The 22,335-nt window shown below is 35.7% G+C and overlaps 1 protein-coding gene across 1 annotated transcript in view; it reads right to left on the bottom strand.

The window, feature by feature from the left end:
• Positions 1-22,335, bottom strand: part of CSMD1 (CUB and Sushi multiple domains 1) — a 1,067,000-nt gene that overhangs the window by 321,261 nt on the left and 723,404 nt on the right. The window contains exons 8-9 of the mRNA XM_059842787.1: positions 4,758-4,845; positions 47-171 (exon numbers count right to left, since the gene is read on the bottom strand). Of these exons, the coding sequence (XP_059698770.1) occupies positions 47-171; positions 4,758-4,845 (213 nt within the window). The remainder of the gene's footprint in view (positions 1-46; positions 172-4,757; positions 4,846-22,335) is intronic.

The raw sequence follows: 22,335 nt of genomic DNA, 5'->3' as shown, positions 1-22,335 counted from the left end.
TTACACTTCCAAACTTCACAAAAAAATTCCAAAGAATAGCAGTTACCTCTGCAAATTGGCCTGTGGTCACTCCAGGCAGCCAGTGTATCTGTCACTCTCTGACAAGTGATGCTCTTAGAACCTTGCAGTACATAATTGTCTTCACAGGAAAACTGTACACTTGCACCCACCCTAAGAGAAAAAGGGGAGAAAGAAGAAAGTAATTAAATATATTTTAATATCAACATTCTTGAATAAATGTAAATATTGCCAAGTGACAATATTTCCAGATCCAAACAAAAAAATTCAGGTGCTCTGTCAATATTGTATTCATAAAAAAACAACTTATACTCTAGGAACAGGTTCTATTATTCAGTTTGCCCACCCTTTAAGGAATACAAAACAATTGTGACACTAACTTCTTTTACAATATGAGTTCAATGAATATATGGATATATATTTTATCTAAGAAAATACACAAACACAATTCTTTCAGGCAACAGAACTTACTTAATTAATCATTTCAACATTGCTATATTCACTCAAATGAGAGAATAAGCAATTTGGAAATTTGTCAACACATATAACCAGGAAATATTAATTTCAATCAATGACAGAAATTTGTTAAATATTCCTGACCCTGTTGAAATTTCCTCTAAAATATTACATTAAACTATAAATTCTTTAGGACTGAAATTTGACTATTACCCTCGTAACACTGAAATGTATCCCTTTGGAATTACTTATGCTGCCCAGTTGTTATGAAGATTTTCAAAAAATGTATACACTTGTGGTCTATATCACAGACAGTTTTCTTAGACAGTATTTACATATCTGGCTCCATTTACAATTTGTGACCTTCTTTGTTCCCCATCATAATTAACTGATTCTGTTGTTTGTTTTCTTGTACTTTTAAAATCTGTATTTGATAGTCCCATGTTATGGACTAAGTGAATTCAAAAAAGCAGATTTCTCAGTTTAGTCTCTGTAAGTTATTGAGTCCTAAACACCAGGGGATAGCTATATGGCACACACGAGGCTCAGTGCTTAAAACTGTGCTGTGAAGAACTGCATATAATGCCAATCACTATCACGAGCTCATTCCCACCCTTCATAGAAAAGTATTTTCTTAGTTTCTCAGACAATCTCACAAAAAATAACTATATTGTTTATTGATATTATGTGTTTCTATTGTACTATTTCATTCTTTCAGGAATTTTTAATAAGATTTTTTTTGTTGTTTATTTTGAAGTTTTAGTATGATGCTTCAAATCCAGAAAAGCTTTAAAAACTGCTTTTTCTATCACTTTGTTCTTGAGCTGTTAAATAAGAAAACTCAGAAAGGCAGGTAAAATATTGGCATTTTTCTTCCATAATTTGAGCAAAATGCATCAAAATACTTGAAGAGTAATGTAAATTTCTAAAAATGTCTTTATTTCATACTTGTCAAAATCTTCAGAACATTCTTAAAGCACTCAGAAAAAGAGATGAAGCATTTTTCAAAAAAAAAAAACCTCAAACTAATAAAATGTATTTTCTTTCTTTGGTAAAGAAAATTTTATTCACTAATCTGACATTTCAATGCCATAAACACATATTTTTTAATGTAATTTTCTCCTATTTTCTAGAATGAGGATCTCTGTATTTCTTTTTCTTGGGAAAAAACCCAAACTGCTACCTAGCAGTGATAAAAAGAAATCGAGAAGTAAAGTATTTAAAATCATGTTGGATGAAGACCATGCCACAAGTGTAATGATGAGTGAAGCAACATGAAAGCTAACATTTCCCTTAAGTTTACTACAATCAAGGCACATAAGGAGAATTACAAAACTGTGCACATACAAAAACATAGAGTGAAATTAAATGTATAACTACTGGCTGTCTCCAGAAGCAATTTATAATTTAAATATATCTGAATATCCCCCCAGAAAGAAAAAGGAGGATGGAAAGAAATGAACAGGAGGAATATTTTTATGTCTAAAGAAGTAAGGTAAGGATTTTATGTTTAAATTGGGTTTTGATCATTGTAGAAGTACTTTTAAAGTTTTTATTAAATGTATACATAAAACATTACACACTAAGCTATGCATTGATGATGATTCAATTTCTTTCAATATTATTCTACAAAGTATGTATTTCAGGGGGTTGGGGTGTTTTTTCCTAAACCTCTGGAAATAGCTTGTATCTAAGGATCTAAGGGCAATTAATGTGAACTTCATTTGTTTTACACAGTGAGCGTAATCTTCTGAAATGTCTGAAAACAAACTAAGGGACACAAAATAAATATGCTGAATACAACATAATAAAAACAAAGAAGAAACAGCAAAAAATGTCACATTAAAGAGCAAAGCAGGAAGTACTCCAAAGCTCCTTATGGATCTAAAGAAGTATCTTAGGAGAGGGGATGTATCTGGATCACAGTCTACAGTAAAACTATTCACACTTCCAAATTGCTGAGTCTCTCCATTGATTAAGCTTGACAGTTTCCCATTTAAAAAGGGTACATCCTTTTGAAGATGTCTTATAGCCTGTTTGATATGTGATTTCAAAGAAAATTCCTTGTTCATTTAATATCCACTGCTTAACAGTGAAATGTTTTAACTGAGTTTGGGGAGTTTTGTTGGGTTTTTTGATTTTTTTTCCTCATCTCTACCTCCCTGGCAAATCTGTGGGCACCAGAAGTCTTGTGTTTTGCTTTGTTACTTCTCTCTATAAACTTCAAACATGGGGAAGAAATCTGTTTCCTCATTTTTATTTTTCTATTTTAAATTTTAATTCCTTCCAAACATAATTTGTGGGTTTGTAAAGAAGGCTAGAGTTTGACTGTAAGAAGATATTTTAAAAAAAGAAAATACTAACATAAAAATATTGATTTAATTTTCAAAATCTGTTTTGGAAATTTAAAAGCCATTTGTTTTACAAGCGTTGGTGAAATTGTGGGAAATGACTGCATTTTTACATTACCACACATACCATATGACATTTAAGTAGAGCTGAAAAAGTATTATTTAGATACATTTCAGATTTCATTTAAACAATCTACTGGTTTGCAATCTCACATAAATATAAAATGTGATATTGACCTCAAAATTGTATTGATCACATTCTCATTACTCTATCAAAATCTGACTTGCCATTTCTCCCCCAAAACAAATCTAAATATCCACTGGGTTGTTTTAAAATCACTGCAAATCATCTCCCTACTTCCTGAAATGAACACAGTAGAAGCATGGGAGGAGGACAGAAAGAAAAGGTTAGGATTTCAATACCTTTTTGTTTGCTTTATTATATTAGAGTGAATGCCATTATTATGCTGAAAACGATGAAACCCTTTTGAAAGAACTTGTCATCACTGAATCAGTTGGGTCTGAGGCTGTCTGGAAAATCAACCCTCTACCTTTCCATCAATCCTGCTTATAACATGTCTTTCAGTAGACTGGAAAATATTTTGAATAATGTGCATTTTCATGTGTTTCAGTTCAGATTAATATTCACAGTTGTCATTCTCCTGACAAGAACAATAGCTCCTTCTGGTGTTTATACTTGCCTCTTAGAGAAAAAAAAAAAAAACATAGCCTTTCTTTACTCTCCAGAGTACTTTTATTACATTGGAGAAATGCAAGCAGCAAGAAATATTATTTCCCCTTCTCCTGTGGAAGAGCTTGATTTGTTATTTCAGAAAAACAAAAACCAAATTCCAGCCAAAATTCCTATTTAAATGTCTGTCTAGATTTAGACCGTTAACTTCAAGATAAATATGTTTTAAATAGATATTAACAAACTTTAAAGTACATGAAAAACATTTGCTGTTGCATAATGAGTTTTTCAGCTAGTAAGTAATGTTTAGGTGTAAAACAAACTGTTATCATTTCTCTTGAATAATATTCAGAACTGGAGGCCCAAAGCATGCACACAATTAATGTGATCAAAGTATACAACATGTTTTATTTATCTTATGTTATATGATGTTGCTTGTTGAACACCTCATGCGTTTGTTTATCCTCATGAACAGTAAGATACCCTTGGTGAAATGAAAATATTATAAGAGGCTGGATGGGATGAAGGAGGTAGGGGAATAGTCTTACTCTGTCAGTTCAGTAAGTACAAGCATTGCTCATAAGTAAGCTCCAGGCATTTAAGATACCTTTTACCCACATTCATTCCTAAGAGTCTGTGTTCAAAACATAGTTATCTGTGGTTTGCAAGGTTCTTTGACGTTCTATTCCCTTGGATATTTTAAAATGTACTTTGAGTTTTAAGGTTCTACTGGGTTTTCCTTCTTGGTATTTTTTATGCATTGCTGGGAAATTTGTTGCTGAGCTCTTCCATGGCTGGGTTCATGCACTTTGGATCTTTGAACCAGTTTCACTAAAACTATTTTAGTTTGCTTTCTCTTTCAATTTACAGACTACCCCTTAGAGGTAAAATTAAGTAATTTTCCTCCTTACCCTCTCCGAGCTTATCAGTGCTCTTAAACCTGCTGCTGTTTCTTAACAGTTCATAGGCCACTGATTTGGACCACAACTAGATGAGAGTGTGTTTGGCCAACAGTGTATCATGAACACATAAAAGCTGTATGACATTTATAGATTCACAGAATAAAGCAGATTGGAAGAGCACATCATCTAGTCCATTTGAAGCAAGCCCAGTTGGAAGACAGGGCTCTGATACCTGCTTTGGTGAGTTCTGAATCCCTTCCTGGATGGAGATTCCACAAATTCTTTCACAAACTTCAATGTTTTACTATCCTCATAGTAAAAAACATGAAATAGGCCTACCTGAAGTCAGAGCCTACCCTCTTCCCATTTTCAGGTATTCCAGGATCAGGACATGTATCAGATGCAATTGCATCCCCACCCTGGGTCACTGCAAAGTAAAGAAAAACATATTAGACATGCAGCTCTAAAGATGACTCTTTACATTTCCCATACATAAACTTCCATTGCCTGACTGGAACAATATTTTGACATTTTTTCTTGAACCCGTGGAAATTATTACCAAAAAGAATCCCCACATAATTGATTTATTTGTGCATTATTTATTTTCATTTGTTATGGCAAAACCCAGTTTTTCTTCTGTGGGAAATGACTGATTTCCAACAGTCAGTCATTCTTTTTATGAATACACTAGAATTCAAAGTTTTCCTCAGACAGGAAAAAAAAAACATTTCACGAAACCACCCTATGAAATTTTCACAACACACCGCTGTAAGGTTCAGAAGTATAAAAGAAAATAACATCTAAATAATAAAACCTACCCGTAATAGGATTTAAAATAAACAAAAGGCAAGAACCCAACCATGATACTGTAGAACTGTAGAGCAGGAATATTTTTATGAATCCCAGAATCATTTAGATTGGAACAGACCTCCAAAATCATTGAGTCCAACTTCTGACCAATCACTACCTCAACTGAAGAAAAAGTTAATCTCAAAAACCACAAAATATACCCCACTGAACAATGCATTTGTAGCCAGCTGACTATGTGTTCCTGCAAATGAGGCTCAAATCTCTATTTTTTTGTTTTCAGCTAAGAGAAGGACAAGGTATACTCTACTGTTCTACTCTTTTTGCCCTCCATTCTTTCTCTGTCCAGACTGTCAGATAATTAAATGATACTATGTTTATAGATGTCCAGACTTATGGTACTCTCAAAACTCAAAACAATTTGAACATTGTGTCCCCCTTGTCCCTACTACAGCCCTAAAATGGTAATTAAGGAAAATGTGAAGTTAAAAGTTATTAATCATAAAAAAATAATATAAAACAGAATACCAAATATTCAGAAAACCTGAACAAACATATGCTTTTTATCCTGCACACATAGACGTAGGGTGTGTTCAGCTGAAAAAAGGAAGAACTGATATTAAGACTGTGTTGGATTTGCATTGACAGATTCTGGTACAGGGAGCAGGGGGAGGTGTGTGGGGGGGGTTGAACTAGAGGGGTGGCTTCTGTGAGAAGCTGCCAGAAGATTTCTCCATGTCCAGCAGAGCCAAGCTCTGGCAGCTCCAAAATGGACCCACTGATGGTCAAGGCTGAGCGAATTAGAAATGGTGGCAACATCTAATGATAACTAACTAAAAAAAAGTGATTGTGCAGTTGTAATTGCAGCCAGAGAAAAGCAGGGTTAGAATGTGTGAAAGGAACAGCTCTGCAGACTCCAAGGTCATTGTAGAAGGAAGGGGAAGATGAGCTCCAGGCACTGGAGCTGAGATTCTCCTGCAACCCATGGTGCAGCCCATGGTGAGGCAGCTGTGCCCCTGCTGCCTGTGCAGAACCACAGGGATGCAGATGCAGGGTCCCTCAAATCTGGGGAGAAGGGAGCCCATGCTGGAGCAGGTTTGCTGGTGGGACATATGACCCTGTAAAGGACCTACACTGGAGCAGCCTGTCCTTTCAGGACTGCACCCCACACTGCAGCAGTTTGGTGAGGACTGCTGCCCATGGGATGGATTCACATTGGAGAAGTTAATCAAGAATTATCTCCCGTGGGAAGAACAACATGTTGGAGCTGCTTCCTCCCTGAGCAGCAGCAGAAACAACGTGTGATGAAACAACTGAACATAATCCCATTCCCATCTCCCTGTGCAGCTGGGGGAGGAGGTAGAGCTGGGAAGGAGGGAAGGGTGGGAGAAGGTTTTTATAAGGTCTTACTTCACTTCACATTACCCTGTTCTCATTTTGCTAGTATACATGCAATATCTCTAATTCCAATCTTCTTTGCCCTTGATAGTATTTGGTGAGTTATCTTTCCCAGTTCTTATGTCAACTTATGAACTCTTGGTTGTGTTTTCTCTTCCCCATCCAGTTGTGGAGGGGGGTGATGGAGAGGCTTTAGTGGGTGCTTGGCATCCAGCTGCGGCCAACCCACTACAGTTATATGCCTCCAGTCTTTCTGTTTCCTCCACAAAAAAACAGAACTAGTGGAAATTTGTGGATCATATTTTCCATCTTAAAAGATTTTTAGGAAATTTCTGTGAAAAGGACAGAACATTCTTTCTGAATTTAAAGCAAAACAAAGTTAATTGGAATATTTTAACTGCACAAAATAAATTACACAAGTCTGAGTGGATTACAGATGACAGCATTACAGCTGAAAGGTGATGAGATCTTAGATGTAAAAAGCAGCTGGTTTTCCCACACAGTGATATGCTTTCAAATTTAATACAACAGCAAAAGGAGTGGTGACAAATAGGATACATGCAATCAGATTTTAAGAGCTATAAATCTTCATGTTTGTTTTGGCAGCTTCAGGGATAATTTATATAGAAATTCAAAGACTTACAAGAGAAGATTTAATGAGCTAAAAATCTGTATTACAGCGCTAAAAAAATACAACTCAGACAATGCACTATTATGGACCATAGTTCTTGACCTGAGCACAGGTCAGGTCTTCTGTAGAGAAGCAGGGAATCTTCAATGATTACAGAATATTTCAACATATGCCTTTTTTTTTTTTTTTTAATTAATCTGGAATGTTTTAAGAATACTGGAATCATCTCTTTATCCATATCTTTTTAACACTACTCATTGTCCTGCATACTTGTTCTGTGCACTACATCAAGAAAGATTATGATAATATCAAAAATTTCTTTGAAGACCCGACTGAAAATATAAGGTCTTACTTAAAAAAAATATTTCCTTCTAAATACAAAAGCCAAACATTTAGTTCATCCAGATTTTTGTCCATGTATAGCACATGGAATTCACCATCTTGAAAACTCTCTACACCAGAGCTCAATCCTGCTAATTTCACTAACTTTACTTTGATAAAGTTTTTTTGTGTGAATAAAGGCTTTCAGAAAAAGCATATACTAGTGAGTATTCATATATTTTATTCTGAAAGTTTAATCTTGTAGTTGCTTGAAAAGTGTCAGCACTGAAATGCAGTTATAGTGAAAAATCTGATCTTGCCTACAAAAGCAGCCTGCTTCTACACTGATGTTTCTTAAAATAATTTCTCTCCCCACTAATATTTCTTTCACTTTTTCAGAAAAAAAAAAAAAAGTCAAATATTTACTACTTTTAGCAGAGAACTGTAGCTATGTTAGTGGACATGAGCTTCAGTTTGGACTACTGAATTGCCAAAACACAAACATAAATAAAACAACTGATATGGCTATTCGACTTACTAACTTTACTAAATATGAACCTTGTGGTATCAACTGTTATACAAGGTGGAGAATGCTACCTTTGTTTGCTACCACGTTTTAAGGACATCACACACCACATTGGAGTGAAGCCATCTCCTTTTACAGATCCATGTATATACAAAATTTCTAAGAACTTTGGGACATCAGCAAATGCTGAATGAAGCCTTAGTCATAGCACAGAATGAAATTATCTCCCCAAATGGATGACAACCTTTGCAAAATTTTCTTCTCAGCCACTGCTTTACTCTCACAAGGTGTCAACACACTCTCACACCAATATCAGTGCAAGGTGGTTCAACCTCTTGCTCATCCAGAGAAATACTGTCTCTCTGATTAGGACAGGCATCCTATGTCTGGAGCTCATCTTCCTGGATGTCTACAGGCCTTGTTAAACATGGCACAGATTTTAGCTTCTATTTTCCCCAGTGAACTGTCAAGTGTACTTTTAACAGATGGTGTTTGCATGACATGCTGTCATGACAAAATAAATCCAATTCCCTGTAATACAAACCTGCCTGATTTTATCTTTCCAGATGGGGGAAAAAAAAAGAATAAATCTCTCAAATCAGTAAAACAATTTATTGCCTCTGCTGGTTCAGAGACACCAGGGACTTCAGCTCACTTAACTATATACTTTTACATATTAGTATGCTTAAAACTTTTAACTCCCAGTATTTTGGATTTTAACTAAAAGTTAGGTATTAGGATTTATTTTAGCTCCAACATTTATCATTCAGACTGAAAAGAGATGAAAAGGTGCTCAAACAAATTCCTGTAAGACACCTTTATCTTCCTCTGTTACAATCCTGCCAGGTTTCTAATTTATCCACTACTATGAAGTATTGTCCACTGCTACTGAGATCTGTAACATGTGAGGAGCAAGTATCATTGATTTGAGTATCTCACTTTCAAAATATATTTAAACCTTGCAGCCTCTAAAAGCATTTCCTGGACACATACTTTCTATGCATCAAATCTTTCACTGGTTTAATTTCGAAGAACAAGGCTTTTGTATGCTCCTGAAAGACCCATGTCTAGTTTGTACTCTCTGCACTGTATAAAGTTTCATTTACCTAGGGTGTTAAAAGGTTTTTCATGCTTTTTGCATCTTTCTTTTGTTTTTTTTCAACTTTTTCACATCAAACTTGAATTGTTTCTTTTATATTCAAAGCTCATTCACATGAGTGCATTTTAACAATTTCAATTTGCATTTTAGAATTTAAAATTTCAAAACAATGGTGTCAATGAAAATGGAAAGTAGTATTCCTATTTAAAGCTTGCAAAATTTATAAATAAATGTAAAGTAAATGTAAAAGTAATTGTAAAGTAAATGTAAAGAGGAACACTAACAATGTTCCTCTGAAATGCAAATATAAACTAAACATCTATAACCTTGTAATTATGACAAATAAATTCAGTACCAGCTTCTCCCAATATATTCTTAGTACATTCTTAGTATACCCCCTCTGTTTAAAAAAAAAAAAAAAAAGTTAAAGAGGGCATAATCCTGGCTAATATCAAAGTAAGACATTACTTTACACAGACAGTCCCTCATACTGCATCCCTGTTCTTCAAGGAGCCATTAGCTAGAGGAAATGGTGAGTATTCCATGAGACTAACATAAAAAAAATATTTGAAGTCACAGGGCAGGGAGATAAGTGAGGAAATATTCTAGTCAGATTTCGGGTTTTTTACTTCTTTTTTCTAACAGCAGGTTTGAGAACATCAAAGATGCTTCAACCACCACACAGGTCTGTAGCACAGAGACAGAGCACTCTCACTGGATACAACTTCACTCTGGAACTTCTCAACATGTCAGGCTATTATACACTGCAAAGCTTACACATTCTCAAGTCTTTCTGCAGAAATAATTGAAGAGTAGTTGTGAGTTCATTAACATGATTGACAGATTTACATTCTGTATACAACCTCTGGGGTTAAGACTAGTGATTCAAATTTCTGTTTGGTAAATATAAAATCTATTCTTTCTTCACTAATTGAGAATGAATCAACAAGATTTCTTGTATTTTCTCAGTTGGGATCATAAAGACTACAGTTCCCACAGCTTTGGAGGTCATCTTTATTGTTTTACTTGATCTATGACACAGGAAATTCAAAACTCCATTAAGACGTTTCACATGCTCTTATTCTAATGCAATAGTAAAGAAGACTGGCAGTAACTATAAACACAAATCAGATTTTAAAATATTGTAACCATAATAATAAACAATTACCACATTCATTAACATCCTAATTTAGTTTAGCATATGGTAAGTGTTTAATCAAGGAGCAGTATTGGGCAGGAGGAAGGGCTGGTGAAACAGATGTTCCATGCAGCAATACAAGCTATGTGAAATCTCCCTTGTTATAATATCAGTCCTATTCCAGACATGCTCCATCTTCTGCTTTAGACGCATTTGGAATCTGAAAATACACTAACAAACTACTCAGGCCTATGTAAATTATGTGATACTTTGAAGGCCTTGACTTCAAAACAAAGTATCTGTGGGAGCTTGTCCTGGAGCAGACTGGCTGGACACTGGCCACACAGCCACACTATGGACAACCAACATCAAGACTCAAGAAATAACAAACCACAACTGATGATATCCAGGCAGCTAATGGCTAGGAGAAAAAGACACTGGAACTTATTGGGAGTGGCCATACAGATCAACAGCCCGTGATTGGCCAGAAGGTTTCTAGAACATTCTATGAGAGACTATGCATAAGTGTGTCAGCCCTGCTTCAGGGTCTTCTGAAGCAGCCTCTTTATGTTTTTTTTTGCACCCTTATTTGTGCCCTTTTATTTAAGAAATATCTTCAGTGTTGGCATTTCAGTTGTACCCATCCCTTCCTTGCTGCTGTGCCACACGAGCACACCACCCTCGAGCTCCCAGAGGTTTCCCCCTGCACCCCCCGGATCCCTTGGGGTGATGTTGCCGGTTCATCTCCAGCTGCTCTGCTGCTAGCTGGGTCAGAGAGACCACTGGCGGTCGGACGCGTGCCACAAGTATAATTATGTACTGTGGCATTGTGTGTTTTTAGAATCGGTTATTCCTTTTGTAATTCGATAATGGTTTGGTCTTCGGTTCCACCCATGCACTTCCCTCACAATGGTTTCTCCCTATTTCCTCCCTTCTGGAGCTGCCCCCCTTCCCCTGCCTATCACTGTAACCACCCCCCTTATCTCGAGAATTCTCTGTGTCATCCCTTATTCGATGTATGATTTGCCCCTGGGGTTTTTCCCCTCCCCTGTGTGATCCTCAGTGGCTTAGGTGTAACCCATGCTCCTCCCTGGGTCCTCGTTATTGGTTAGCTTTGCATCTCCTCCCATCACACCCACTCCGTTTATCAGCGCCCCCCGGAGATCTCCTTGTCACCTGTCCCTAGCACCGCTGGGGTCGAGGACGAAAAGATCCTTGGTTCCTATACAGGTGTCCCTCCTCCTTCCTTTGCTTTGGTACCTCGTAGCCGAGATCCCGCCTGCACCACCCACGCCGCAGACGGTAACCACTACCAGGGTTCCGGAGGGGATCCGGGAGTGGCACTTCGTGTGGCCATCTTCGGCCGGGCCGGGGGCACCCAGCCGGGCTCCCTCACAGCCCCTGTGGCCGCGGGGAGAGGCTACAATGTACAAATGTGTTGTAGTGCATATCTTTTCTTCAGTGACCACTATGCTATTGACAAAAATATTGGGTGTTCATGCTTCAGGTTCCAACACCTACAATTTCAAATTTAACAAGTTATGCCAGTTGCTTTAGATATTTACTCATTCTCCTAGTGGTAACACCAGCCTTAGAATAAAAATGGATAACCCAGGAGCCCTCATTCCCTCCATGTTTTGTTCCGAATACTATTCAAATGTAAGCAAAAATTGCGAGAATGACCTTCAAGAACGCCTTGACAAATACTCCCTGGAGGCTAGAAAAAAGACCCTAAAATTCCCTTTAGAATAACACTGTAAAACATGTCATCTTTTCTAGAGCTGAGTGACAAGCTGTGGCACAGAAGAGGGTCACAGAGATAATCACCAGACTGGAACATTCCTCCTACAATGACAGTCTAAGAGAGCAAAGATTGTTTGGCCTGGGGAAGGCGGGTTCCTTGGAGACCTCATTGTGGCATTCTAGTACCTAAAGAAGGCTTGTAAAAAAGAGGGAGAACAACACTTTACCCAGCCAGATAAAGATAAGGCAAGGGGAAACTCTTTTATACTAAAAGACAAGAGATTTAGATTAGATGTCAGGAAGGAAATCTACTTAGAGAATGTTAAGGCACGGGAAAAGGTTGCCCAGAGAAGCTATGGGTGCCACATATGCTATGGGTGCCACTGTTCATGGCCAGGCTGGATGACATTTTGAGAAACCTGATCTTGTGGGGGGAGGGGGGGGTGGAAATGGAAGATCTTTAAAATCCTTTCCAAACCAAATCATTCCAGGATTCTATAAAGTTTGTAAATTGAACAAGATTGCAGCTTTGTGTCTCTATTATGATGAAAATAAAAGCTTACATATGTAAATATTAACCTCTTCAGTCAAGGAGTCAAACAGAAATGCAATGACACTCTTTCAATTAAACAAGGTATTACATGCACTGATTAATGTAATCGAGTCAATTTGCTTATTCATTAAGCTCCTTAGATTTACATTTATTTACATTTTATTTTTTTAAAGGTTTCCATTTGTAAAGTATCTATCAGTTCTAGATATCTAATAGAAATATCTAACAAAAATTTGGTCTTTAAATAATTATGGTTTAAAAATGAAACCAAAACATTTAAATTATTCTTTATCAAGTGTACTAGAAATTACTTGTTTTATGTAGCACAGAATACTGTCATCACTGAAAAAGAAAAAAGGATGCATATATTTGATATCCTGACAATATTTGGAGAAAAGGTATATTTTGTCATCGTATAAAAGAAATGAATATGCTGCAGTTGTTTTGAATTCAGAAAGTTGGAAGTAATGGAAGAAAAAAATATTATGGAGGACAGCTTCAATCCACAAATATATTCAATAGGTTAATTAGTTGAATGAAATTTTCCACCATAAATTTCACTGCATTTTCTCTGAAATGTTAGTTACCCCTAGGATAAGTTCAAGCTTCCTAAGTTTTTGATTTAACCCAGATCAAAATAAAATAATTGATTTGTGAATAATTTTAATTATCAGAATATATATACTGCAGGAGAACTTTTTTTTTTTCTTTGCAAACATATTTATTAGGAGATTTCTTAGGTGCTGCACTTAGCAGCACATGAGCTCTTCTCCGTTTCCATAGTGTCTTACAGCAAAGAATGGCAAGGTAGCATCATGGTTAAAGTTGTTTATAAACAGTGTCTTTGCATACACCCAATCATCTGCAGTAGATTTTATTTTTAAAACTATGGCACAGTCAGAAAAGGGCAAACCAATTTGATTTACATAAAAATACACATAAAGTCACACTTAGTTATTTTAATAATTTTGGTCTACATAAATTTGAATACAAAAATAGAATCATTTATTAATTAGAGGATGCAGAATGGGATTTATTTCTTTTTTTTCCCTGATATTTCTTTTGTAGAATGGCAAAAATAAAAAGTATTAAGTTGGAACCCTAATAATGGAATACAAAGGCATTGTTTATATGGGTATACAAAAGTATGCAGATATTGCCTTATAAATAAGAAAGATCACAGATGTGATAGAAAATACAGCTGAAATTAAATACTAAAACAAAAAAGTACATATTTCAACAGTACAAAGGGTACTTTATTTTTGCATACAATTTAATCCTGGCTTTTAGAAGGTTAGAAAATTACTTTTAGTATAATGGGTCCATCATACTCTTTAGGCAAGTCCTTCAAAAGAAATAGCAAAATACTGATCTGTTGCAAACAACAGATATAAATCTACGTGACAAATGTAATGTAGAAGTGATGAATTACTGAAACATGGAGAAATGTAAAAGAAAAAAAGAGACAAACAAGGACAGGTAAGGAAAGCTTTGAAATTCAACCATGTAACTCTTACAAGAAGCTAGTTCAAACTTTTTCCCCTAATTTACCTATGAATTGACTAAAACATTGGAATACGATTGAATAGGAAAATATGGTCATGTTGACACCAGATGGCTTGGGCTCATAAGGCCATTCAGGGCAGCCACACAAGGAGAAGCCATTATCCAAAACCTACATAGAGAACATTCTTACAGATAGCATTGTGTTTCTTCAAAATGATTAACAAATCTTACACAGTATTATTCCAGTAGTTCAGCAAGCCGCGGCCAGCTGCTAGATTTGATTTAAAACTTAAATTGTCTAGTGCTTCTCACCAAATGAGTATTTTAACCACCCCGCTTGCTTCTAACATCAGATTAAAAACTACTAATTTCAGAAACTGAAGCAATTAAAAAACCCTATAACTGTCACATGATAAAGGTAATTCTTTTAGCTTTTCTTGAAAAAGCTCTAGCATCTTCAAACACTGGAAGATAAATAATCATCCTACTACACTGCAGCTGTCAACTTGGTTGAAATACAGGTTCCCTGTCATTTACCGGTATATTTATGGCACTCCTTTTTCCAGCAGATGGGGATTTCTATTAATATCCCTTTACTTGCTATGACCAAAATAGCTGGTGTGTCCAATGTCTCCTTGTTACTCTTTAGTGTCCTGGTTTTTGGCTAGGACAGAGTTAGTTTTTTCACAGTAGCTGTGAGGGGACAGTGCCAGGAGCTGTGTGGGTATGTCTAGGTTGTTACTCTATAGCACTCTAGCACTCCATAGGACTTCAGATCACATCCAGGGTCATTCTCACTTCCAGAAGAACATGGGCATGGATTATGGTTAGAAAGAAAAAAATGTGGGTGCAGAGGGTCTGTATGCCCCTTGTTCATTGTCTCAGGGTCATGTTGGGTTGGTCAGTTTTGGTATGTAAATCACTCTCATTTCTATACTTTCATTATTAGTATCATTGTTCACTTTCTTATCCCACTGAGGTTTCCAGTAAATTGTTTTTATCTCAATCTGTAATCTCCATCTCTTGTGTCTCTTGCTGGAGGAGGGGCAGGGAAGCCTTGTCTGGTTTGGACCTTTGATGGCAGAGGTATCCATAAATTGGGGAGTGCCATTCCTAAACCATGACATTTGGTGATCCAAGGCCTGAAAATAAATTTCCCTTATATAAATCCCATTTTTGTCCATTCTTAGTGAATTAATCAGCTGCTTAAAAAAAAAAACCAAACTAAAAATAAGGCCTTTTGCTCACTTTTTGTTTTATTCTGATTTGGTATTTTTTGACCAATGTATTTCCAACAGCTGAATTTAAGTTTCATTCAAGCTTCATGAAGAAACTTAAGGCTCAGCAGATGTACAGATTTCAGTCAGTCTGGGAGCTTACTAGTCCACCTTTTCTTGAAGTCTTGAAGAGCCTGCTCACTCATAACATGTCATTTTACATTTACCTCTGTTGACCTCCATGGGCTGCTTCACCATGGTCTTCACCATGGGCTTCAGGGGAAGCTCAGCTCCAGTGTCTGGAGCACCTCCTCTCCCTCCTTATTCACTGACTTTGGTAGCATCTTTGTTCCTTTAACATAATCTCACTCTTCTCTGAGTACAATTATATCTGCCTAATAATTTTCTTTTTTTCCTTCTTAAATATTTTATCCCAGAAGTGTTATGAACATCTCTAATTGGCTCAGCTTGAGACAGCAGCAGGTCTGTCCTGGAGCCCAATGGCACTGGCTCTATCGGATACAAGAGAAGATTTTGACAGAAACCACCCCTGTATATTTTCATATAGCTAAGAAACTACATGTTTAAAAATTGTGAGGGAAAATTGTAAAATATTTACCTTTTTAGTGCAATTACAGATTTTAGCTTGATTAAAATACTACTTAAAAGTTTAAAGTGAAAGATCAGCTTTAGTTTTAGCATTAAGTTCTTACTTAAACAGATATTCTATATGAAAAATATAGTGGGAACTGGAATATATTCTATATCCTCCATTTCTATGGTGAAATTCCTAAAAGTCATACAAAAGCTACAGCTCAGAATTAGATGCATTCCTCACACACAGTTTGTGCATTTGTGTGTGTGTGTGTGTGTCTGTGTGTCTGTGTGTCTGTGTGTGTGTGTGTTCTGGTTGCACTCTCTCACAATGCGCAGGAAGTTATGCAGACCTCCTGAGATACCATTCAGCTCATTAAAGACAAAGCTGCATCATGAAAATTAGAGACTCTTTTGATAATTGCGAATGTCACATTTTCACAGCTGTTGAATTCAGCAGACTCCAGGAACAGAAACTGAACTTGCAAAAACCAGGCTGACCAGGCTGAAACCCTGGGTCTGGTTTCCTTCAACTGGCGGGCCACACACAACACTACTATTGCCAAATGAAGTGCAACGGAACTCCTGATGACTCTAGAAAGCTGAAATTTTTTTCCAGCAGGAGACAATTAATTCACTAATAATTCAATACAGTTCCACCAAATGAAATATATGTTTGCATTATGTTCGCTCAGTTAAGAAATTGTCACTATAGTAAGTATACCTTACGACTACAAATCACTCATTAAGACTTGCCTGAGCTGCACTTACCCATGCCTGAAAATTTAAGAACCCATTTCTATACTTTCATTTTAATTTATGATTTATGGAAGCCACCAATTTAAAAATACCACTCCTTCATCAGTCCTGATATTTAAATAATGATCTACATAATATCTTTATATTGCTCAAGGTCATGAGGGGAAGACAGAGAAGAAACCGTCTCACATCATTACATAACAACTGTACTGCAGCATCTTTGTGGCCTAATTGCATTAAAACTATTTAGCACTCATCAAACCTATAAAGTCCTTATAACAATAAAGACACTCATGTAACAGTATTATGAGCTCCTTAATCATTAGTTTTTACACTATACTTTGAACGCAGGGTCATTTCATGGCTTGCTGCAAGTGATACTTTTGCAACAATTGTAAAGACTAAATTGTGATTGCAAAGTATTTCTATCCAGTCACAAAAAATATTTTACTCTATTTATATTATTTAATAATCAAGCACAAGGAAAATGAAAACCATTGTGTCAGTGAAGTCAACAAATAAAATTTCACTAATGATCCGGGGGGGAAGATTTTATCTGACAGGCAAATGATTAAAAAAACTGGTTTAAAAAAGATTATAATTTATTTTTCACACTACATGACAGGAAGTGAAAACAGAACCTTGGCATGAAAACAAAATTACCGTTATATATTTTCCCTTAGACGATCACACAATAAACTATGTGTAAGGCCTAAACACACAGCTCAGCATGAAGAGTTGTTGGTTTTTGCAATACCACTTCATTCAGAATAGTAGGAAAGCCAGTAATTTACTTTGAAATGACAGAGTTGATGAAGAGTCAGTAGTAAAGAGCAATTTTATGGGATATCCAGAAGCATTCTTTCCAAAAGAAATAAACCCAACATGTTGTATTGTCTCAGTGGCTTATAAGTTTGGAAAACTCCATTTTTCACCAGCAACAGGTGATAAACTCACCCTACAATGTTATTTACTTGTAAATATACTACCACTATATAACGTATTTTATTGATTCACAAGGCTGTCTTTTTCTTTTCCTTTAAAAAAAGCAATCTAGCATTTTTACCAAGCACTGCCATTTCTTCAATAAAGCTGAAGGTGACTAAAATCCCTTTTTTTTTTTTTTTTATATATAAATAAGGGTTAAAACAACTGTCTTTCAATAAAATTCTCATTTCCTTAATTAGCTGGTTTATATGAATTTTTTAATCAATGCCTTCCCTCGTTCTTTTTGTCTGGTAAGTGACACTATATTTTTGCTTAGGTTTCAAATGATTTTAAAATGCTCAGAACTGTGTTGCAAATAAGAAGCGGTAACAAAACACTTAGCCATGGGCATAATGCATTGATAATCTCATTTGTGAACGTAAACGAAAGGATTTTCCATTAAATGAAAGACAGAGAGAAAGAGAGAGATCAGTCCACTGTCCAGGGTTTGCAGGTTATACCAAATAGGCTTTGACACTGAGAAAGAGATTAAGATTAGAAAAGAACTGCTAACTGTGGGATAGTCTATGGGGGTGCGTTTTTATAGAAAAAAAGATAAACTGACACAAAAACCCCTGTTCCCTGGCCTTCCTCTGACTTTCAATGTGACTACAAGCCAAACATGTAGGACACCTCTTAAGTGAAACTTAGGTACAGCATGAAGTCGTTGTGACCAGAACCTTTCCCAAAGTTTCCTGTTGAGCTGCTCAAACCATTTAAAGTTCAAACCATTTAAATTGTGAGGGGTCTTCTCCTTCTGCCTACTCTCCCCTGTTTAAAAGCTACAGTTCTGTACATGCCAAGAAGTGATATCTCTTAACTGTCCTCTTGACAGGACTGAGAATTGAACTGTCTCTCTTTCTCTCACTGTTAGAACAAGATAAGCTCAGAATAATTCTAGCACATCACCAAAGAGACAAATTATCACAAAATAAGAAACACACCAGCTGATGATGATTTTCTTTAGAGGTGGTAATTTAATTTCTTTTGTTTTGTATTCCTTATAATGCCCATGTCATAAAACCACTGGTACATCAGTACAGTTAGTTCTTTTCCTCCCTTCTTGTTGAAATGAAAACATTACAAAGTTTACAAATACATTACATTTCTAACAGCTCTAATGAACAAGATTAGAAGGGAAAAATGACAATGAGTCTGATTATGCGAAGAATAAAGGAGAAGGAGTTGCTTAGTTGCTTTTTGTTTTTTTTTTTGGGCACCCGCTGAGGAAAATGTTCTGATACCAATAGGTAAAATTTATAGAAGTTCTCTAAATTATACCAATAGGTAAAATTTAGAGAAGTTCTCTAAATTGGCAGGTATCAGGTTTAGTAAGTATGATCATGGTGACACGCAGGTAAAGTGAAGCAAACATTTTTAGTGCAATAGTAGAACTGAATTCTAGTCTGTGTCTTAAACAGCATGATCATTAACATTTCACTCTTTCTACTGATTATAATTATAGATTAAATGGAGCAGAGCAAATACAAGATCTGTGATTTGCTCTACCTGCCCCAAACAAAATAATAATCCTACAACAATCAATAAAAGGAACCAGTAAGAGACTGAATCTATAAATGAGAGTTTATCTCATAGTTCAATCAGAAAAGAGATGAGAGGGACAAAGACGCAAAATATTATAGAACAAAGCTGTTAATTTTAATGATCTAATTTCTGTTCCTAATACTTCAGCTAGATAGTTCCAGTAGTTGTCTTTTTTAATACAAGAAACATTTTATTTGGTCATAAATTAAATAATTACATGTATATAATAAAAGTAGTCTCTATGGCAAATTGTTTGATCAAATGAAGTGCTGGCAGTTTAAAAACTGTATTTTACTGGCTAGAATAAATACCAAATGTCTAGTTAAAATGATTGTGAGGGATGCACCATCTTTCGTAGGAATAAAGCAAGTATATTTCAACTAAACTTTGCTTTATTGCAATTAAAATTCTCTTAAGTTAAATTTAAAAGAAATCTGTCTATCAATACCTCAGAAGCTGCATAAGAATTATAGCTTTCAGGAACTCCAAACTGAGTATTTAATAATTTTCTGATGGTAGGTGGCTTCTTCAGTAATCATTTTACCTTCTAAGTACACGAAGGACAATTACAAAGCTAAATCCAAAATGGAAAAGGATTCTGGCCATTTACTTCTGTGATCATTTAGTTCAGTTGCTTTTTTCATTGCAGTGTTCAAAGTATATCTGCTCAGAAGAGAGACTGTTCCTTCTCCTGATCTGCCTACATCTGCAAAGGGAAAATACTGATCTCCACTCCCTTTTGAGGTTCCCATTCCAGAACGGACTCCAGAATTTTGAATCCTTAGTACAATGAAGCATTTTCTGACAACTTAGTATAAAGCCATTTAGTATAAAATGTCTTATTCAAGAGATAGCATCTAGTTTCCTTCATCTTTTCTTTAAAGTTATATTACTGTATGCATTTTTCAGGCTTCTACTCAGTGAAAATAATTTTGACATTTTGTGCAAGCAGCAGGAAATAGATGCAAGACTGTATATCAAGGACCTAACAGAAAATTCAGCACTATTTTTTCTCCTAATATGTTTTTAACTTTTTTTTCCAGACCTAACATTTTAACAATTTCCACACTTAAGATTTTAACAAGACTTGGTCGAAAAAAATAAGTGCAATTGTTTTGTATTACTTGTTTTAAAGCTTCCAGTAGCTATCAAGATTACCTAAACAGACATCTAAATACCATGAATCTGCAGAAAGGATAATATATTACACTATTTCAAAAGACAGAATTATGCTTGTCAAACCAAAGTTCAAGAGGTAGACCAGCAGTAGTACATAATTTGACCCTTTTTTTTTTTTTTTTTCACAAAGTAGTTCAGATCATACTTGAAATAGAACTAGAATGTCTAGTGCCCTGAATTGTCTATCTATAACTGCTGTAATTACAGACAGTATTCCGGTTGAGAAAACCACTATAACACAGATAAGGGAAACACCTCACAGTAGAACAATCACCGGATAAAAATACACACTCCAGATGTTTTGTTAATTCTGTAAAGGGACTGTCTAAAGTTATAGAGAATCTAGGTAAAAAACTCATTAAAATAAATGCTTTTCTTTTGTACACAATGACATGCAGCTATACAAATATCTCAGACTGTGGATATTTTTAAAAAATACAGCAAAACCATCAAAACCATTATTTCAGCTTGGCTCTTTTCTCCTCTTCATTAAAATTAGCACGGTGGATGTGAGCTGCAACATATTCCCTCCTACTCTTGTCACTGTGACAATAATTATTAATAAAACCCCTAGGCAATTCATCACAATTTTCTATGGCATCTATGTGTCAGATATGCAATTCTCTCTTGAATATGTAACCTCAGTCATTCTGGCGGGTCTGTTTATTTAGGTGAAATGTCAAAATGATAATTTCTTTCCCTCTTTCTTACACAGAATCAGTGACTTATTCATGTCAACCTGTTAATTCTTGAAGGAAAGGGGCAAAAAGGCTATACTGACTACTCAAGTATATTCTGGTCCTCACAGTGTAAATAAACAAAGACAAGCTTTAAATAAACAATCTTTTTGGCCATGACCCAAAAGAAGAAACAAAACTCCAAGACTTAATTTTTGAGATTTTGACCACTGATCACCCTTTGAAAATCAGCACACCTTCCCTATAACTGTTTAAAAAATCACTACAAAAACCCCAGGATTTTATTGATTAAAGCTGGTTTCCCAAATGAGTTCAAAGTTACAGCTGTTCACATGAATGAGTAAAAGTATACTGTGCCCATGATCTGTTCTGTTGGGTGGTTGTTTTTTTTTTTAATCACAGGTAAAAAAACCTATTGCTTTATGGATCAATTATAATAATCAGGTTTTGCATGTAATATGATGGTATCAATAAAGCAACCAGAAATTCAGTTTACTTTTAAGAAAAAATTAATAGTCCTATATCAGGCTCTTCCAACGTGATGGAACAAGCTTCCTTGTGTCTTCAAACCACTTCTAGATACATTTTATCAGTATTTATCAGACATTTCTAGTTGCTAAGAGGGCACTTCAGCTTTACATCTGTGTAGTTACTATGGAGCTCATAGTAACTAATTGACAGAAATGATCAAATACTGTGCAGGAACCTTTTGAAGCCACCTCAGCATACAAGTGTACTGAGAAGTTACTATGTTTTTCTTAACTAACTTGAACCAGATATTCTTGTTTCCACTCCCAGAGTATCTTAAAAATTACAATTTCATTTTGAGATCAGACAGATAGACACAAATACTTGCTCCTCCTTCTGAGGCTGAAAAGTCTCATTTCATCCATGACAGCTTGCAGCTGTTAAACAGAAATATGAATCAAATGCAGACTACTGATGCAAAAGTAAAATCCATTGTTTTGAGAAAAGTAACAAGTAAAACCTTGTTAGGTTGTGATTGCAGCCATCTTATTTTACTACTCTGTTAGTATTTGTAGGGCAGTGGCACCCACACTAATAAACAAAAACACTTGACAATGGGCTATCTTTTTTGACATCTGCCTGTGGAATAATGTCAGGCAGGTGAAATAACCACTGCTCAAATTGAACCAACCCATAGAAAGCAACACACTGCAACATTCCTGATCTCTGAAAATGCATTTCAGCCCCT

Source organism: Haemorhous mexicanus, chromosome 3, assembly GCF_027477595.1.
Source record: "Haemorhous mexicanus isolate bHaeMex1 chromosome 3, bHaeMex1.pri, whole genome shotgun sequence".
Taxonomy (NCBI): Eukaryota; Metazoa; Chordata; class Aves; order Passeriformes; family Fringillidae; genus Haemorhous; species Haemorhous mexicanus.
This window is presented reverse-complemented; position numbering and strand designations above follow the sequence as displayed.